Genomic DNA, 16,176 nt, shown 5'->3' on the forward strand with positions numbered 1-16,176 from the left:
TAGTTGGGACTTGGTGACCATTCTAAATGTATCTAAGTGTGTTTTAGGATTACAATTCATTACTAGTTTACCTTGAGAGCATTGTTCCTCATTTAGCCTTAATTAGTCACTAAGTCATTTCTAATAGTAATTATTGTTCTAGTGACATTGGCTTAAGTGTGTTGGTACTTGATGATCATACTAAGGATATCTAGATAAGAATTAAGATCACAAGTTGTTGATTAACACTTATGTGTTATGCCTAATCTTGGTTAATTTGCCATTAAGATGTCATTAGGCGTAATTAATCGCAATTAGTGTTTTTATGACCAAAACTCATTTGATTATGGAGAAGGCATCTAATCTAAGCATGTTGAGAAAGGTTTCATGAATTATAGATGTCGGAAACTAGTCAAACTTTATTTGGTCGAAAATGGTAATAGAGAAAACTGTGGTCGCACTGCGGTTGACCGTGGTGGCGACCGTGCAACTTGTTTTCACAAAACTGCGTTGAAATTCAGTTTGGGGTTTCACGGTTGACTATGCGGTCGACCGTACCTCGACCGTGTGTTTAGCTGAACTTTTAATTTCATTCTTTAACTTATGTTTGACTTGGTCGTTTGCAAGATAAAGTATGGATTAGTGACCTTGCGTGTTTGGACTTCCCGTGAAAATTTGGCATACTACGCGGATCCCTCACTTAATACGGGGACGAAATTGAGACTAAAAATGTCATTAGGGAATAAATTGAGACACATTTACGCTATTAAGGATGAAATTGCAGTTTTTTAAAATACAGGGATGAAAAAAGCAAACAAACATGGACAAACATATGAACAATTTTAGCAATTTTGTCTAATAAGAATTTCAACATAAATTTATAATTTGTGAAAAAATCACAGTAATAGGCTTTTAATGAAAATAATTAACAAGTGTAATTATAAGGACTCCCGTGTAGGACTGCCCCTGTAATTTACATATTAACTAATAGACAAAAATTATGAATAATATCAGGGGCATTTTCGACTTTTCACCTTTTTTTATTTAATTTTAACTAAATTTCATTTTACCAACAAAGGCCGCCACACTTTTTTGAAAAATTCAAATCGACCCCCTAAACAGGGGGTAAAGTGTGAAATAATCATTTTCATAAAAAATCTTAAATAAACTCCACCCAAATATTCAACGGGTCATATCTTCTCGCTCGCAACGAGTTAAATTTTTCCGACACCATCGTTAAACTCGAAATAATTTTAGGAACACAATGTCACTAGCTATACGCAAAACGGACGCTTTTTAAAAAACGCTAAATATTTGGGGTACTTTTCATACACGTTGATTTTGCGTTAAATTTTTAAAAGTCGACAATTCCATAGCGAAACGCGGAGATGCACATATATTGTTAATTTAAAATAGCATTTAAATCTCTCACGGGTTATACCTTTTAGTTCGACTCGAGTTGCGCTTCAACGACATCATCGTTAGCCACAAAATTATTTTACTAAACGCAATAAAATACATTAAAAATCGAACCCCGGAGCGAAGCGAGGGTTCAATAACTAGTATGTACCATAAGGACTAAGGAGTATCCAAACAAAAATAAAATTTGAAATATGTACCATAAGAACTATTCCAACAAAAATAAAATATGAAGACTCGGCTAGTAATATGATAAACCACAAGTGTAATTTTTCCTTTATCATCATATGATAATTAGAACATGAGATGACCTAATCGGATTTAATTTTTAATTGGTGAGGAACTTGGATCATCTTCAATTGTAAGTTTATACCATTTTCGATTACAGCTATGAAATTTGTAGCTCAACAAGGACTTCTAGTAGGAAATTTTGTGCAACTAACGTCAGGCAATCGGTAGTAAAACATTGATGCGTCATATGCGCCATATCCATCCATGTAATATTATGCTAAACATTGAAAGTAACAAATGGTACCGGTGCAACTAATATACGTTGAAGCAAACAAATGGTCAAGTAAGGAGTGTGTACGAGGGTAACTCCTCAAGTTGTGTTATGTCTTCTCTTAAAAGTTCTGTTTCCAGCTGATGTCGGGTTGATTTCATCACAGCCTGCATTCAAGAACAAAGAGCATATATAGATGTCACAAAAATAAAAAAATAAAAAAAATAATAAAGAACAGTGAGCTGCAGATAATACCCTCTCCGGTACCATAGTTTTCACTTGTTACCCATTTTAGTGAACACAACCAAGTATAAGAAAAGACCGGTATGTTTTACGCCAGAATGAAGATTTTTTTTGCTAAAGGAATAGCAAATATCAAACCTTTTACTTATAACTTGGTCAATTTGGGTAATCTCCAACAGGATATATGGGTCAAAAAATATTATTAGTTACAAAAGATAGGGCTGTTTGCCAGTCAGGCAAATCATCTTAATATCTTAATTCTTAATTTCTTAATAACCTCAAAAAGGAAGATGAAAAAAATAAAGTCAATCTAAATTACGGAGTAGTTAATATATGATCGTTGTATGATAAAGAAAGTACATACATTGAAATCCATGTAAGATGCACGCATGGCAAGCCACTGATGATCCATTAACTTGAAGGCAATGCAATATAGGAGATCAAACGCTGATTCGTTATCTGTCCAGCAAAAACGGAAGCACAAATAAGGAAAAAAAAAAAAAAAAGAGTTCACTAGCTCCTAACGTAGCAGTGTGTAACAAAACCAAACCATAAACCACCTAACTATGAAATGACTGGATTTCAACTAGAAACAAAGTTCTTATTCTAATCATCATTTTCTGCAAACAATCTAATCTAATTTGACGATGAAAAGGAGAATAATAGTAGAGGTAAAGGTGGCTAAATAAGAGGGTAGGGCAATTGGCTGACGGGAAATATTGTTACAGTTTGAGTTGACTACACGGAACTTCAACACTTTCTGTCAGTTTTGATTTAGTTATCTGGTTAAACATAATGACAAAGGCTATCTATTACAAAACAATCTATATTGTGAATAAATAATTGAAGAGGTCATATATGTTGTTAATATATACCCCTTAGACCATTTTCTTTTTAGCCCAGTTTTAGAAAAAAAATATAGCCCAAAATGACAAATTTATTAGATGGGTTGAAATTGTACCCTCTATGCAGATCCATACCACATGGTCAATCAACCAACGGTTTCAACGGATCTCCATGACTCTTAGAACGTTAGTGTTATAAGACGAGTATACAACAATGACCCAAGGAAACCAGTTCCAACACGTTAAACGCTATAAGACAATAAAAACGAACAGGAGTGCAATACCTGAAAGAAACTTCAAGAAGGTCGCTCCAACCAAAGTTCGTGGTTTTACTGCAGGGAGAAGATAAAATACTGTTATCCCACTACACAACTAACAAAAGGAACATACCTCTTTTAGAAACGATTTTGAAAGTTAATGATAACTTCTTGATCAAAGTTTACTGGGAGGCATACTTGGCATGACAACCTAGCCCGTAAATCAGAATCTATACCCTTTTGAAGACATTAGCAATTTATAAGATAGACAAGTTTGTATGCAGATGGTCAACAAAAAGCAGCAATTTTGAGCCAGCTACTTATACATGGGTCAATGGCATCGTGTTTGATCTCTAAAAGGCTACAAGAAAAGTATATATGCACAGCTACTGTGTTATTCTAATAAAGTAAAGTATGATTAATAAAATAAAGTTTTATTTAATTTAATCATTCTCGACATTTTTTGATGATACAAAAGAAATCCCAGAAATTTGAAGTTTTTTTTTTTTTTTTTTTGAAAAGCAAGTAGGAATTATATTAATCAACGATATAAGTACAAAGGTGCCATTGTGGCCACTTAAAAAACAACAAGAAAATACAGAAGACTACACACGAATTAGGTTGCAAAGATTGCAACTAGCACGATATGGGGTTAGAAAACCAATTATGCCACTCGAGCTTATGCCGATTTTGTCTCCTCGAAAGCCAGTCGAAAGATAGGGTTTGAATCTCCAAGATTAGTGAAGGAACCGCCCCAATTTTGTTCTTGAAAATCTTTTCATTACGATTCTTCCAAAGCAAATAACAAACAATCAAACAATCCACGAATTTGAAGTTTTTTTGAGTCCCGGCCCTGCCCCCATCCCATCCCTTTTACCCAATAAAAAACAACCCACTTTGCCATTTCTAGTAGGAGACAAAGCAGAATATTGGTTTTACAATAAAATAGTAACTACAGTGGTTAAAATCTGTTCCACTGAAAAATAAACATGATCACTCTTAATCATGTAGACACAGGTTACATGGTTGAGTTTAACAAATGAACACTTTAACATATACCGAACCTGCTTCAAGATCCAGCATCTGAATAAGCATAAATGTGATATTGACACCAGCTACAGCAAATGGATATTCCCACATGGACCGATCACCTTCCTGCTTTCGAAGAAGATCTTGAAATGATTTCTGCATACAATGTAGTCATTTTACACCGCATTGTATCAAAAAGATAAATCAATTCTTCCAAAAGTAGCAACCGGAAATAGGGAACACCTAAAAACAGTTATGAAAATACAAAATGGAGCAATTTTTCCTACAGAACTATTAACCAGTATTTACATTTAGACTTTACATTTGGTTCCAAAGAAATGTGACATAATTGATTACTACAAATTATCAAAAAGCTATCAGATATCAGATATACTATACGAGTAATAGAAGAAGGCATACCGGGTAATTTCTCGCAAAATACAATAAGTTCTCCAAAGAGATAAACCCACCACCCCTATCACGAAATTCCAGGTCGTTAGAATACATATAAGATCAATGGTAAATAAAGATTAAAACAAAAAGTGTATTTTTTACCGAAAATCAGTGGAAGGATCTTTTCCTTGCCATCCCATTTCCTTCCATTGCTCAGATATTAGACCATGAAGCTCCTCTTCGGGAAAAGCAGCTTTCCACAATGCCTTTAATGCTTCCTGCAGAAACAATAAGTAAAACACGATATGAGAAACAAACCACTTCTCGTTGTTTAAAGTGTGATTTACATTGGTAAACAATTGTGCACTTTCAAAAGTATGACCAGCCAATGCCACTAGAGGTCACAGTATGTGTGAGTGGGTTAACATTTCAATTAGGGCAATGCCTTGTATGCGTAGCGACCCAAAAATTCTTTTGTTCAAAAAATTTAATTTTCATAACTAAAAAATTAATTTATAAGATTTTATGCATTTATTCTGTTTAACTTTAAAGTCATGTAACTCATTCGACACGTTTCTTCTGATGATATCTTTTCATTTCATCTGTTACAGATAAACGATACCCTGAATTGACCCAATCTATAAGTAAATGGGTCGAGATCGCCATCTCTAAATGATGGACACATCAAAAACGTGTTTGTTCTCTAAATGTACCTGGTGTTCTGGAATTGAGCTATCGTAAGCAATGTCTAATCTGTTTTGCAGCCTTATTAAGCAATCCTCCTGTTTTCTTCAAGGAAAACAAAAGTATCATAATCAAACATCTATAACACATTAACAATTGTTGAAGGTATTATGTATAACAAACCATGTAAAAGCCATAGAACTTATTTATTATATATTATATTTACAATTGAAAAACAAATGTCAACTTTATTACACATGGACCCTCATTTGAAAATAAATATGTACATCAGATCAAATGGAGAGATAATTGCCATGGACCAATGTTACACATGAATTCACATCAGAAGACATGTTACAATCTTAAACACCAACTCTTGATATTATAAAACGAAGACTATTTATTTGCTTGATATTATTGGTCATATTTATTATTTATCATGTTCATGGAAGATCCAACAGTAAACATTACCATGCCTTAAACATAGCATGCACGGATAATAGTTAAATAAACAAATCAAATGTTATCAATATTATGATTAGTAGTCTTGTTGTAAAACAGAACCTGGACAGGGGTCAAATCAAATGACAGACGGGAATCATCTTCGCTACTCTGAGCACATACACATGAAAGGCCTCTACCAAGCCATGCTGCTGACCCTGCGACTACCTCGACTGTAATTCATAAGAAACAATATCCAATCAAGTGAGTTTGAAAGTCATATGACCAGGGTTTTAGATTTAGTATGCTTTAAAAAAGAATAAACTAACAAAGAACTAGTGTCATCTTCACTTGATTGTCAAATATCAAACATGATTACGATTGATAGCAGCAAAAATCAAAGTTCATGACTTAAAATGTAAACATAAAACAGTAGTTGTTTCCTCCACTATCTAGAAGCCAAAAGCACCAATCAATAAATTAAAGCTGTGAAGTGTCAATTAAAGCAAAGTAACCATCAATGAGTTTTCACAATTTAGGTGAGCAATAATTAGTTGCTGACATGGAGAGCATGTCAAGGACTCAGAATTCAGTAATCAATGTGATTGATATAATTAAGTAGGCCAACACTGTACGGTCATGAGTAACCCAAAATGGAAAAGGGTCAACCAAACCAAAGAATATATGGTACAAGTATGCTTACCAAGACAAAACCAAGTATCTATATGAACATCTTAGACAAGAAACAACATTAAGTATCAAAATACATGGCTTACATTCCAGTAAAATAATCAAGCAGCTACATGACATATTCAATAGTAGTGAAACAGTACTCAAAATAAAGAACAGATCCATAAAACAGTTTTTTGTTTATTTTTTATTTATGAGAAATGAGATTATAAAGAAAAGGTATTTAAGCACCAGAGCTGAAAGAAGTAACTAATTAGCTTTTAGATTCTAGCTATATTTGCACAAATCTAACTAGATATCCCTGAATTACAAGAGAACACGTGCACAATAAACTCTGGTAATGAGTTCATAAGCACACATAGAGGCTTGCATATTTCATTTCTTCTACCCCTTAATGGTATTTAGTGTACTTCCCCAACATTAAAACTATGATCCTACATATTACTAACTCGGCTTAAAATCAAATGGTGAGAAGTGTGATAGCTAACCGAATCACATCACGAATTTATATATCCTAGCATATTCACAGAAATTGTAAACCAGCTTTGAACAGTAGCGAATCAGTTTGCTTTCTCATTATCACATATATTTAGTTTCTTATTTCATCCTAATACTATTTCATAATAACTCGTAGAATGAACTCATTGTTTTAACTGAATCATTTACTAAACAACAACTCAAACTTAACATCTCAACTAACCTATTTACGCCTACATAACATCATTATATTAAGGAAAAGCAATTGACAGTTTGATAAGCAAACTCAACTCACCACAAAACTCAATGCAAGTAATCATCTAAATTCAATCGAGACAGATCCAAACTTCTACAAATTAACTCCTGGCATGTAAAACACATAATTATAATTACTACTCTGTATGAACTCAATTCCACATATTATAATCATAATCACCTTAATCACAAGCTATTCTCCAATAATATATAATTATAATTATGTATATACTTATATACTTATTATACCTGAACTAGTTTGACAAGTATTGCTTCTATCAAGTCCTTGTGAAATCCTTCTAACTGCTACAAATGATCCGCCACCGCTGCTTCCTATATCATCCATTTCTAACTAATTACACCTTCAATTTCACCATAACCTACCCTCAACTACAATTACCAATACTTTCCGTCTCCAAATTGAATCTAAAACCCTAAATTCGATTACTCGTTGATCAATTGAACAAATGCAATATAAAGAACCGTAAAGAACGAACGTTGATCGACTGATTGTTAATAGAAATATGCAGAAAATTGATCGTGAAGTCGAATCGATTTTAGAAGAACGAAATTTTCTTATTATAGTATTGTATTGTAATGTAGTGTAAAGGATTATTCGGAATCAAGCACGTTTTAGTCTAACTGTATAATATATTGTGTGTGAATATAATGTGTATATATACTTGATAGATATAGATTCTATATCTATCTATATATATTCGTGATATCTGCTGTAGTGCAGAGTTAAACGAATATGCGTGATTGGTAGTCATTTTGTAGTGGGAAGAACACGGAATTATTTAGAGGAGCAGGGTGAAGGGTTGTTTTCAGTGTGGGGCTTGAACCTAAAAAAAAAAAAAAAAAAAAAAAAAAAAAGCGGGTCAGCATTAAATAATACTTCATACCTCCCTAATTTTTTGAGGATGATTCTCACACACACTTTTTTGATCCTCACACACAAATTTAAAGAAATGGAGTATTATTAGAAGAGTAAAAGGTTAAAATAGGTGTGTGAGGATCAAAAAAGGGTGTGTTAGAATCATCCCCTAATTTTTTACATTTATAAAAAATTAATAATATAACTTAACTTAATTAATGGGAGATGATACTCACACACTCAATATTGATCCATACACACCTAATTGACTATTATGTCCTTATTTACAATAATAGAGGTTCAAGTCTCAAGATAAATCTAAGGATATAATTGTAAGTTTTATTGTGAAAAGTGTGTATGGATCAAAAACTGATGTGTGACTATCACCTCCCTTAATTAATACGGAGTACGTTAGAGGTAGTATGATTTTGTGGTATTTTGTTACCTTATAGACGATCTATGGTTAACAATAAAAATACAAACGTGTTTTATAGAGTCTCGTGTTTGTATGAGTCGCAAGTTCGCATAAGACTGTTTCTAACTCTAACTATGGTGTTAAAGGCAAGTAGTGTACTTTTTGATGATGTGGCAATGTCAAGTAATGAAGTATTATAAAGGAAAATGTCAAATTTGAGTGTCAAATTGTGTGGTGGGTGATGTGGTAAATATTGTTGGTAGTTGGGTATAATATATATTAAATAATAATATATGAAAATAAATGGTGAAATCTGATTGGCTGAAAAATATTTGACACACCTTCTCTCTTCCGTCAAACTTTCGACTGACGCCCCTGAGCGTCAAACTTTGACGCCCCGCTAGAGGCGTCAAGAGCATCAAACTAGTGCCTGATAGTGCTCCAAACGAACATATATTTAGTCGCAATATCATCCCTTTATGTAAAGTTTTTAGTTGTAATTATTCTATTTTTAAGTTGCAATCGTTTAAATAAATAAATGTGAAGACAAAGCACGAAGATTAAAGAATTGAAGAAAAAGTGCCACTAAAGCCTGAAAAGTGCCACTAAAGCCATAGTGCACTCAAAAGTGCCAATAAAAGTGAGTTAAAGACTTGCGCGGATTTTGGGAGTTAAGGAAAATAATTTTTTGTGCAAATTACAAATTGCAAAACGCAAAGTACAAGATATTAAATAGTACGAAAGGACGTTCGAAAATTCGGAACCGGGACCTGAGCCAACTATCAACGCCCGATTCAACGGACCAAAAATTACAAGTCAACTATGCACAAGAATATAATATAATATTTAAATAATTATATAAATTATTTATATATTATATATATTATATTAAATAATGTCGACAAGCTAGAAAACAAGGCATGTGGGCTGGATCCAGGTGGCCATGCGATCGCATGGCCTGGAAGCCATTTTTCCATGCGATCGCATGGGCTGAAAATTCTGACCACATCTATAAATACCAACGAATTCGGCCAGAATATTTACACAATAATAATAATACTCCCTCTGTAATATATATATATATATATATATATATATATATATATATATATATATATATATATATATATATATAATATATATTAGTTTAGTTTTATATTAGATTAGTTTGGGTTATGTAAAGGTTATTTTACGGGTTTTAAAGTCGAAGTTCTGTCTGTGTAAAGCTACGCGATAAATACTCAATGTAAGTTATGTTCTCCTTTTTAAATTAATGTCTTGTAACTAAGTTATTATTATGCTTATTTAAACCGAAGTAATTGTGATGTTGGACTAAATATTAAAGACGGGGTAATTGGGCTTTGTACCATAATTGGGGTTTGGACAAAAGAACGACACTTGTGGAAATTAGACTATGGACTATTAATGGGCTTTATATTTGTTTAATTGAATGATAATTCGTTAATTTAATATAAAGATTTACAATTGGACGTACCTATAAATAATCACATACACTCGATCGGACACGATGGGCGGGATATTTATAAGTACTAATAATCATTCATTTAACCGAACACGGGAATGGATTAATAGTCAATGGACTCATTAAAACAGGGGTGAATTACATACAAGGAAAATTGGTGTAATTATAGTTTAAGTCCCCAATTAGTTGGAATATTTGACTTCGGATATAAGGATAATTTGACGAGGACACTCGCACTTTATATTTATGACTGATGGACTGTTATGGACAAAAACCAGATGGACATATCGAATAATCCAGGACAAAGGACAATTAACCCAGGGTAATAAATTAAAATCAACACGTCGAACATCATGATTACGGAAGTTTGAGTAAACATAATATTTTTATTTCATATTTCATCGTACCTTTATTTATTGTCATTTTAATTACTGCAATTTACTTTATCACAATTTAAATTCTGTCATTTATATTATCGTCATTTATCTTTAAGCTTTATTTAAAATCGACAAACCGGTCATTAAACGGTAAAATCCCCTTTTTATAATACTACTATATATATATATATATATATATATATATATATATATATATATATATATATATATATATACAAATATAATTGTTTAAAAATATAGTGTACGCAATAAGCCGTCTCCCTGTGGAACGAACCGGACTTACTAAAAACTATACTACTCTACAATTAGGTACACTGCCTATAGTATTGTAGCAAGGTTCAGGTATATCCTATCAGTAAATAAATATATAAAACTTGTATCATATTTCGTCGTATTTCGTAGTAAACATATAACTATTTTGTATACACCCCTACGCACATCAAGTTTTTGGCGCCGCTGCCGGGGACTCGGCGAAACGCTATATTTTTAATATATATTTGTAAAAATATAATTGTATATAATTTTTAGAAAAACAATATAAAATTTTTTTTTTTTAAAAAAAACCTGGACTCGTGTTCCATGCGATCGCATGGATTAAAAGCCAAAACCCCATGCGATCGCATGGGGTGCCCTGACAGTTCTGATCACAGCATTTATTACGCATAGGGTTTATTTTTAATTAATATTATTTATTTAATTTAGGGTTTTAATTAAATATATAATTTTATTATTATTTGTAATATTAAGTTTTAATTTAGTTTTATTAAATTAAAAGAGTTAATACTCTTATAAAATAATAATATAAAAATAATATTTATATAAAAAATGTAAGTTTATCATTTTTTTTATAATTTATATATTTTAAACATTTGTATATTTATCGTTCGTAATTAGTTTTAAACTTAGTTTTTGCCGTAGTTATTTTATATTTCTAGATTTTTAGGCTTTGCCGTAAAATCCCTTAAGTGCTTTTTCTTTAGAATTAAGATTTAGGCACTTTAGAATTTTATGACGTCGCTTATCGCTTTAGTTTTAAATAGATTTTAGTGCCTTTTAAGTGATTGCCGTTTTTCGAATAAAATTGCATTTACCTTTAGACCTTTAGGCGCAACTTTTTAGATATAATTTTTAGACTTTTAAGTTTCGACGTTTTTCTTTCTTTTTTTTATTTTTCGACCTTTTATTTTTCAACTTTTTTTGACGCGCTGTTTTTCTTTCTTATTTCTCTTCGCTCTAGTTTTAGGACATAGAATTTTCTATTTCTTCTCTAAAATTTCAAAATTTCGACGAAAAATTATTTTAAGTGGTTAAATTGATAGACATCCAAAATTTTCTGGTTCGTAGTAATATTTGGGTTTGTTAGTGGCGAGTTGTGGGCTTCCGATTTAAAGGGTCCTGTCTACCTGCTGCATCTATTGGCTATTCGAAACGTGGGCAAAATCAGAAAAGTCTATTAATTTGATAACTTATATAATTTTTTTTTATTTTATAACTAATAGGATAATTAATAAATGCACCACATTGTAGCTAAAATTTGGTAATAAGTGTAGTATGGAAAACCTCGAAAATATCTTGGGAACTCTTTATGACATCCGAAATCAATTTAATCAATACTCTCAAACGGGTGTTGATGACAATTCGTTCGGTCAATCTTGGATCACGAATGACGAAACAATAACTGGTTGTGAAATCTGTGGAGATTATCACTCAACATGGGAATGTTATTATTACGTTCCTATGGAAAATTATGCACCCATAGAACCTGAATGGAATGATTACGAAGAATACAATTCAAATTGGGATTATTCCCAAGAATATATCCAAACTCAACAACCAGAAGACAAGGAACATTATGTGTCTGAAAATCTTTTAGACAATATGAAAATCAAACTCGAAGAACTCGATGCTCAAAATGAACAAATGAGAGAGTTTGTAAATCGGCAAGCTGAAACTCTATCAGATTACACACCTGTTGATCTGAGTAGTATTGTGCAAGAAAATCTCATATCATCGAATTTTGATGAATTCGAGAGCTCCGAAATCACCAATTATCCCGATGATACTTTTTCTTCAGCTTTACCAATTTCACAACATATCGACACATTAACCTCTACCGACGAAATCAACAATCCATCAATGGATGAAGAAGAAGTAAGGGTGACAAATTGGTACTCTTGGGAAAACGATAACGTTGAAAATTTTACCCCCGAGACCAAAATGGTTGGACCGATAAGTACCATTAATGAAGAAGAATTTGCTTCGATCCCGAAATTCACCATTCCATAACCTTCCAACCCAATATTCTCAATAGACGAGTCATCTACCGAAGATGAACTACAAGCTGTAATAGATATTGACACCTCGAATTTCACCCAATTGGGTAATAGAGGTGAAAACTTTAATCCCGAGAATGAACGAAAGGAAATGTTAGGAATTGTCCACCCTATAGAAATATGTATGTCGGTGTATATCGATCCATTTGACCAAGAACCAGAAAAGAGACATATCCATTTACTAAAAGTTACACTTAAAAAAGAATTAAGTAGTGACGATCGGGTGGGTCTAAACTTTAAACCCATTGATATATTTTATACCACCCGAGATGTAAATAATTGGCTTACTATTTTAATTCGTGGAACTTATTCTACCGACTTCACATGTCGTCAGCTAAGTATGGGGAAGTCTAACCCCAATTAACGTTAAATTAGGGGTTCAGGTTAGTGCATAACTCGTTAATAAATATGCATAATAAGTTAGGGTAAAAGACGCATTTTCAAAGATTAGCAAACAGTTCAGAAAAGCAACCGTTTTTGAAGAAAAACATGTGTGATAAAACAAGAAGGAATGAACGATGAGGCGCGCCATCTATCATTCGACGAGCTTTGTAATTACAAACTGGGTATTTTTAATCACTTTTCTACACTTATCACCCTCGTGAATTTATAATTATAGTCTGATTTAATGCAAATGAGGGCATTGCATGATCTCAAGTGTGGGGAAGGGTTATAAATTCTCTCGGGTTTGCACTTGGTTTATTTGCCAAATTTTGTGAAAATTTTAAAAAATTTCAAACAAATGAATTCAAAATCATGTTTATACATATTTATGAACGATAAAACTAGGTGATAATACCGAAATTATCGTTACCTCGGAAAGGACATAAATTGAGAAACACCCTAAAACACCTGAATTCATTTAAAATGGAATAAAAGAGAATAAAAAGGCAAAGAAAGAAACTAAGTGTGGGGAGAATGTATCAAGTTATTCAATTAAAAAACTATCTATCACATGTTTCTATAAATTTATTGCAGGTGCTTTTGTTTTGGACGATACTAATCAGTTTTACCCGATTTACTGTAATATATTTGAAAGAAAGATGAATCTACACGATAAATCAATTCCATCATTAAAAGGAAGTAAAGTCTTCCGGAAAAAGACACACGCTTCTTGATTTAGGTCAAGAAGTTCTCGTCCAGACCAGTTGTAGGTTGACGAAAAATCTAGAAAAGTCATCTCTAAAATCAGTAGGAAATCCATGGACCTCAGCATCTAACAGGGTCGCCAAGTGGTCAGACTTATCCTAACCATGAGAGGATCTGTCTCGTAAAATGGGAAGGGTGCCGTGCAAATTAGCTTGATAAGACTAATGAATCAGACTCCCAGAAAGGATAATCTCCTTAAAGATTAAAAAATCAGCATTTAAGTCTGATATTACTCAATCCTTGAGATTGACTTTAAAGATTGAGAATTACAAACTCATGAAATTCGATGAAATCTAAACTCGAGCTTGAACGAGAAAATATTTTGATCAAATTAAAACCGATTTGTTTTCTGAAAACCTATTTTCAATGCGTTCATTACCATTGAACGTAAAATCCTAGGAATTCACCTGGAATTCATTAGGTCACCTGAACCAAATCGGATGTCAACCGTAAGAACGGTGGTTGCATAGCATGGTCGAAGACAGGACCTTGTGCCAGACCGAAAAACTATAGGGTGATATTTACTATTGCTCCTACAAAGGATAGTAATTGCATCCGACACGTTTTAGACCATGAACATCTGCATGTCATTAGACATTGCCTTAACAGTTGGTTGTTCAACACTTTCCTTTACAACCGGACGGTAGTTTACCGAAAGGTAATATACGGAGCAAGTATACTGGACGTGTGCTTTCCTAATACAAGGTTAGCAAGTGGGTGACACAAAACCGCAAGTTTTGAGCTAAAATTTTAAAATCTGAAACCCACAAAACCCACAAAAATATTTTGCAAACACCGGTGAAGGGTTATTCCGGAAAACTTATCTAGGGTAAAAGCTAGAATGAATTTTCAAAAGATCAAATGTTTTCATAAAGATCCAATTTCCTTAAGGATCTAAATTTTTATAGTCATGTGGGACTGTAAACCACATCGTTACTATCATTGTTTATACCGCAGTATCAAAATCACTAATGTATAAAGTGTGAAGAATAAAGAAGTGATTCGTGTGATTTAATTTCAAGTTCTGTATTGCTTGAGGACAAGCAACGCTCAAGTGTGGGGATATTTGATAGTGCTCCAAACGAACATATATTTAGTCACAATATCATCCCTTTATGTAAAGTTTTTATTTGTAATTATTCTATTTTTAAGTTGTAATCGTTTAAATAAATAAATGTGAAGACAAAGCACGAAGATTAAAGAATTGAAGAAAAAGTGCCACTAAAGCCTGAAAAGTGCTACTAAAGCCATAGTGCACTCAAAAGTGCCACTAAAAGTGAGTTAAAGACTTGCGCGGATTTTGGGAGTTAAGGAAAATAATTTTTTGTGCAAATTACAAATTGCAAAACGCAAAGTACAAGATATTAAATAGTACGAAAGGACGTTCGAAAATTCAGAACCGGGACCTGAGCCAACTATCAACGCCCGACTCAACGGACCAAAAATTACAAGTCAACTATGCACAAGAATATAATATAATATTTAAATAATTATATAAATTATTTATATATTATATATATTATATTAAATAATGTCGACAAGCTAGAAAACAAGGCATGTGGGCTGGATCCAGGTGGCCATGCGATCGCATGGCCTGGAAGCCATTTTTCCATGCGATCGCATGGGCTGAAAATTCTGGCCACATCTATAAATACCAACGAATTCGGCCAGAATATTTACACAATAATAATAATACTCCCTCTGTAATATATTTATATATATATATATATAATATATATATATATATATATATATAATATATATTAGTTTAGTTTTATATTAGATTAGTTTGGGTTATGTAAAGGTTATTTTACGGGTTTTAAAGTCGAAGTTCTGTCTGTGTAAAGCTACGCGATAAATACTCAATGTAAGTTGATCATATACATAGCATTGTATATGTATATTTTATTGGCTAAAGGCCAAAGGCAAAACTACGCGAATTATAATGCAAAGCTATGGAATATTCGCTGAAAGTAAGTACATCGGTTATGTTTTCGCATTAATGCAAGACCGCGGTTTAATCCGCTGAGTTTCCGCGGATAGTTAAGTAACTCGCAAACCACGGATATTTCGAATACTATAAATAGGGAGCTTGGCCTCTCATTTATAGGTTGTTGATTCTCTGCCATTTTGCCTAAGCCTTTGTAATTTCCACTTGTGATCTTGCCCAAGGGATTTTTACACCGCGCAAAGGTGAATTATGTTAATTAACCATCAAGACCGGGTCGGGGTGGTTGATCACTTGATAGTTAAAGTGAAAGACGGTCATCGGGGCCCAAAATAATCATCAAACATTCCATCCTCCAT

General features: G+C 32.8%; 1 protein-coding gene across 2 annotated transcripts; it reads right to left on the reverse strand.

The window, feature by feature from the left end:
• Positions 1 to 1,550: 1,550 nt before the first annotated feature.
• Positions 1,551 to 7,927, reverse strand: LOC139897239 (uncharacterized). Of its 2 annotated transcripts, XM_071879932.1 has the most exons (10): positions 7,464 to 7,927; positions 7,255 to 7,322; positions 5,916 to 6,025; positions 5,381 to 5,449; positions 4,830 to 4,945; positions 4,695 to 4,749; positions 4,310 to 4,430; positions 3,273 to 3,320; positions 2,508 to 2,602; positions 1,551 to 2,067 (listed from the first exon to the last, which is right to left on the reverse strand). In XM_071879932.1, exons 2-10 carry the CDS (start codon positions 7,277 to 7,279, stop codon positions 1,969 to 1,971), a joined length of 738 nt encoding a protein of 245 aa, XP_071736033.1. In that variant the 5' UTR covers positions 7,280 to 7,322; positions 7,464 to 7,927; the 3' UTR covers positions 1,551 to 1,968. The 2 variants fall into 2 exon arrangements, with proteins under 2 accessions (XP_071736033.1, XP_071736032.1); XM_071879931.1 differs by lacking the exon at positions 7,255 to 7,322 and having other exon boundaries at positions 7,464 to 7,924.
• Positions 7,928 to 16,176: the final 8,249 nt, after the last annotated feature.

This window comes from Rutidosis leptorrhynchoides, chromosome 3, assembly GCF_046630445.1.
Source record: "Rutidosis leptorrhynchoides isolate AG116_Rl617_1_P2 chromosome 3, CSIRO_AGI_Rlap_v1, whole genome shotgun sequence".
In the NCBI taxonomy this organism is placed as follows: domain Eukaryota; kingdom Viridiplantae; phylum Streptophyta; class Magnoliopsida; order Asterales; family Asteraceae; genus Rutidosis; species Rutidosis leptorrhynchoides.

Coding starts and splice junctions, on each gene's coding strand:
- LOC139897239 (XM_071879931.1), bottom strand. CDS start 7,560: ATGGATGATATAGGAAGCAGCGGTGGCGGATCATTTGTAGCAGTTAGA. Junction 5,450..5,915: donor TTGATTTGACCCCTGTCCAG/GTTCTGTTTTAC, acceptor TGAAGAAAACAG/GAGGATTGCTTAATAAGGCT. Junction 4,946..5,380: donor GCTCAATTCCAGAACACCAG/GTACATTTAGAG, acceptor TTGTTTCTGCAG/GAAGCATTAAAGGCATTGTG.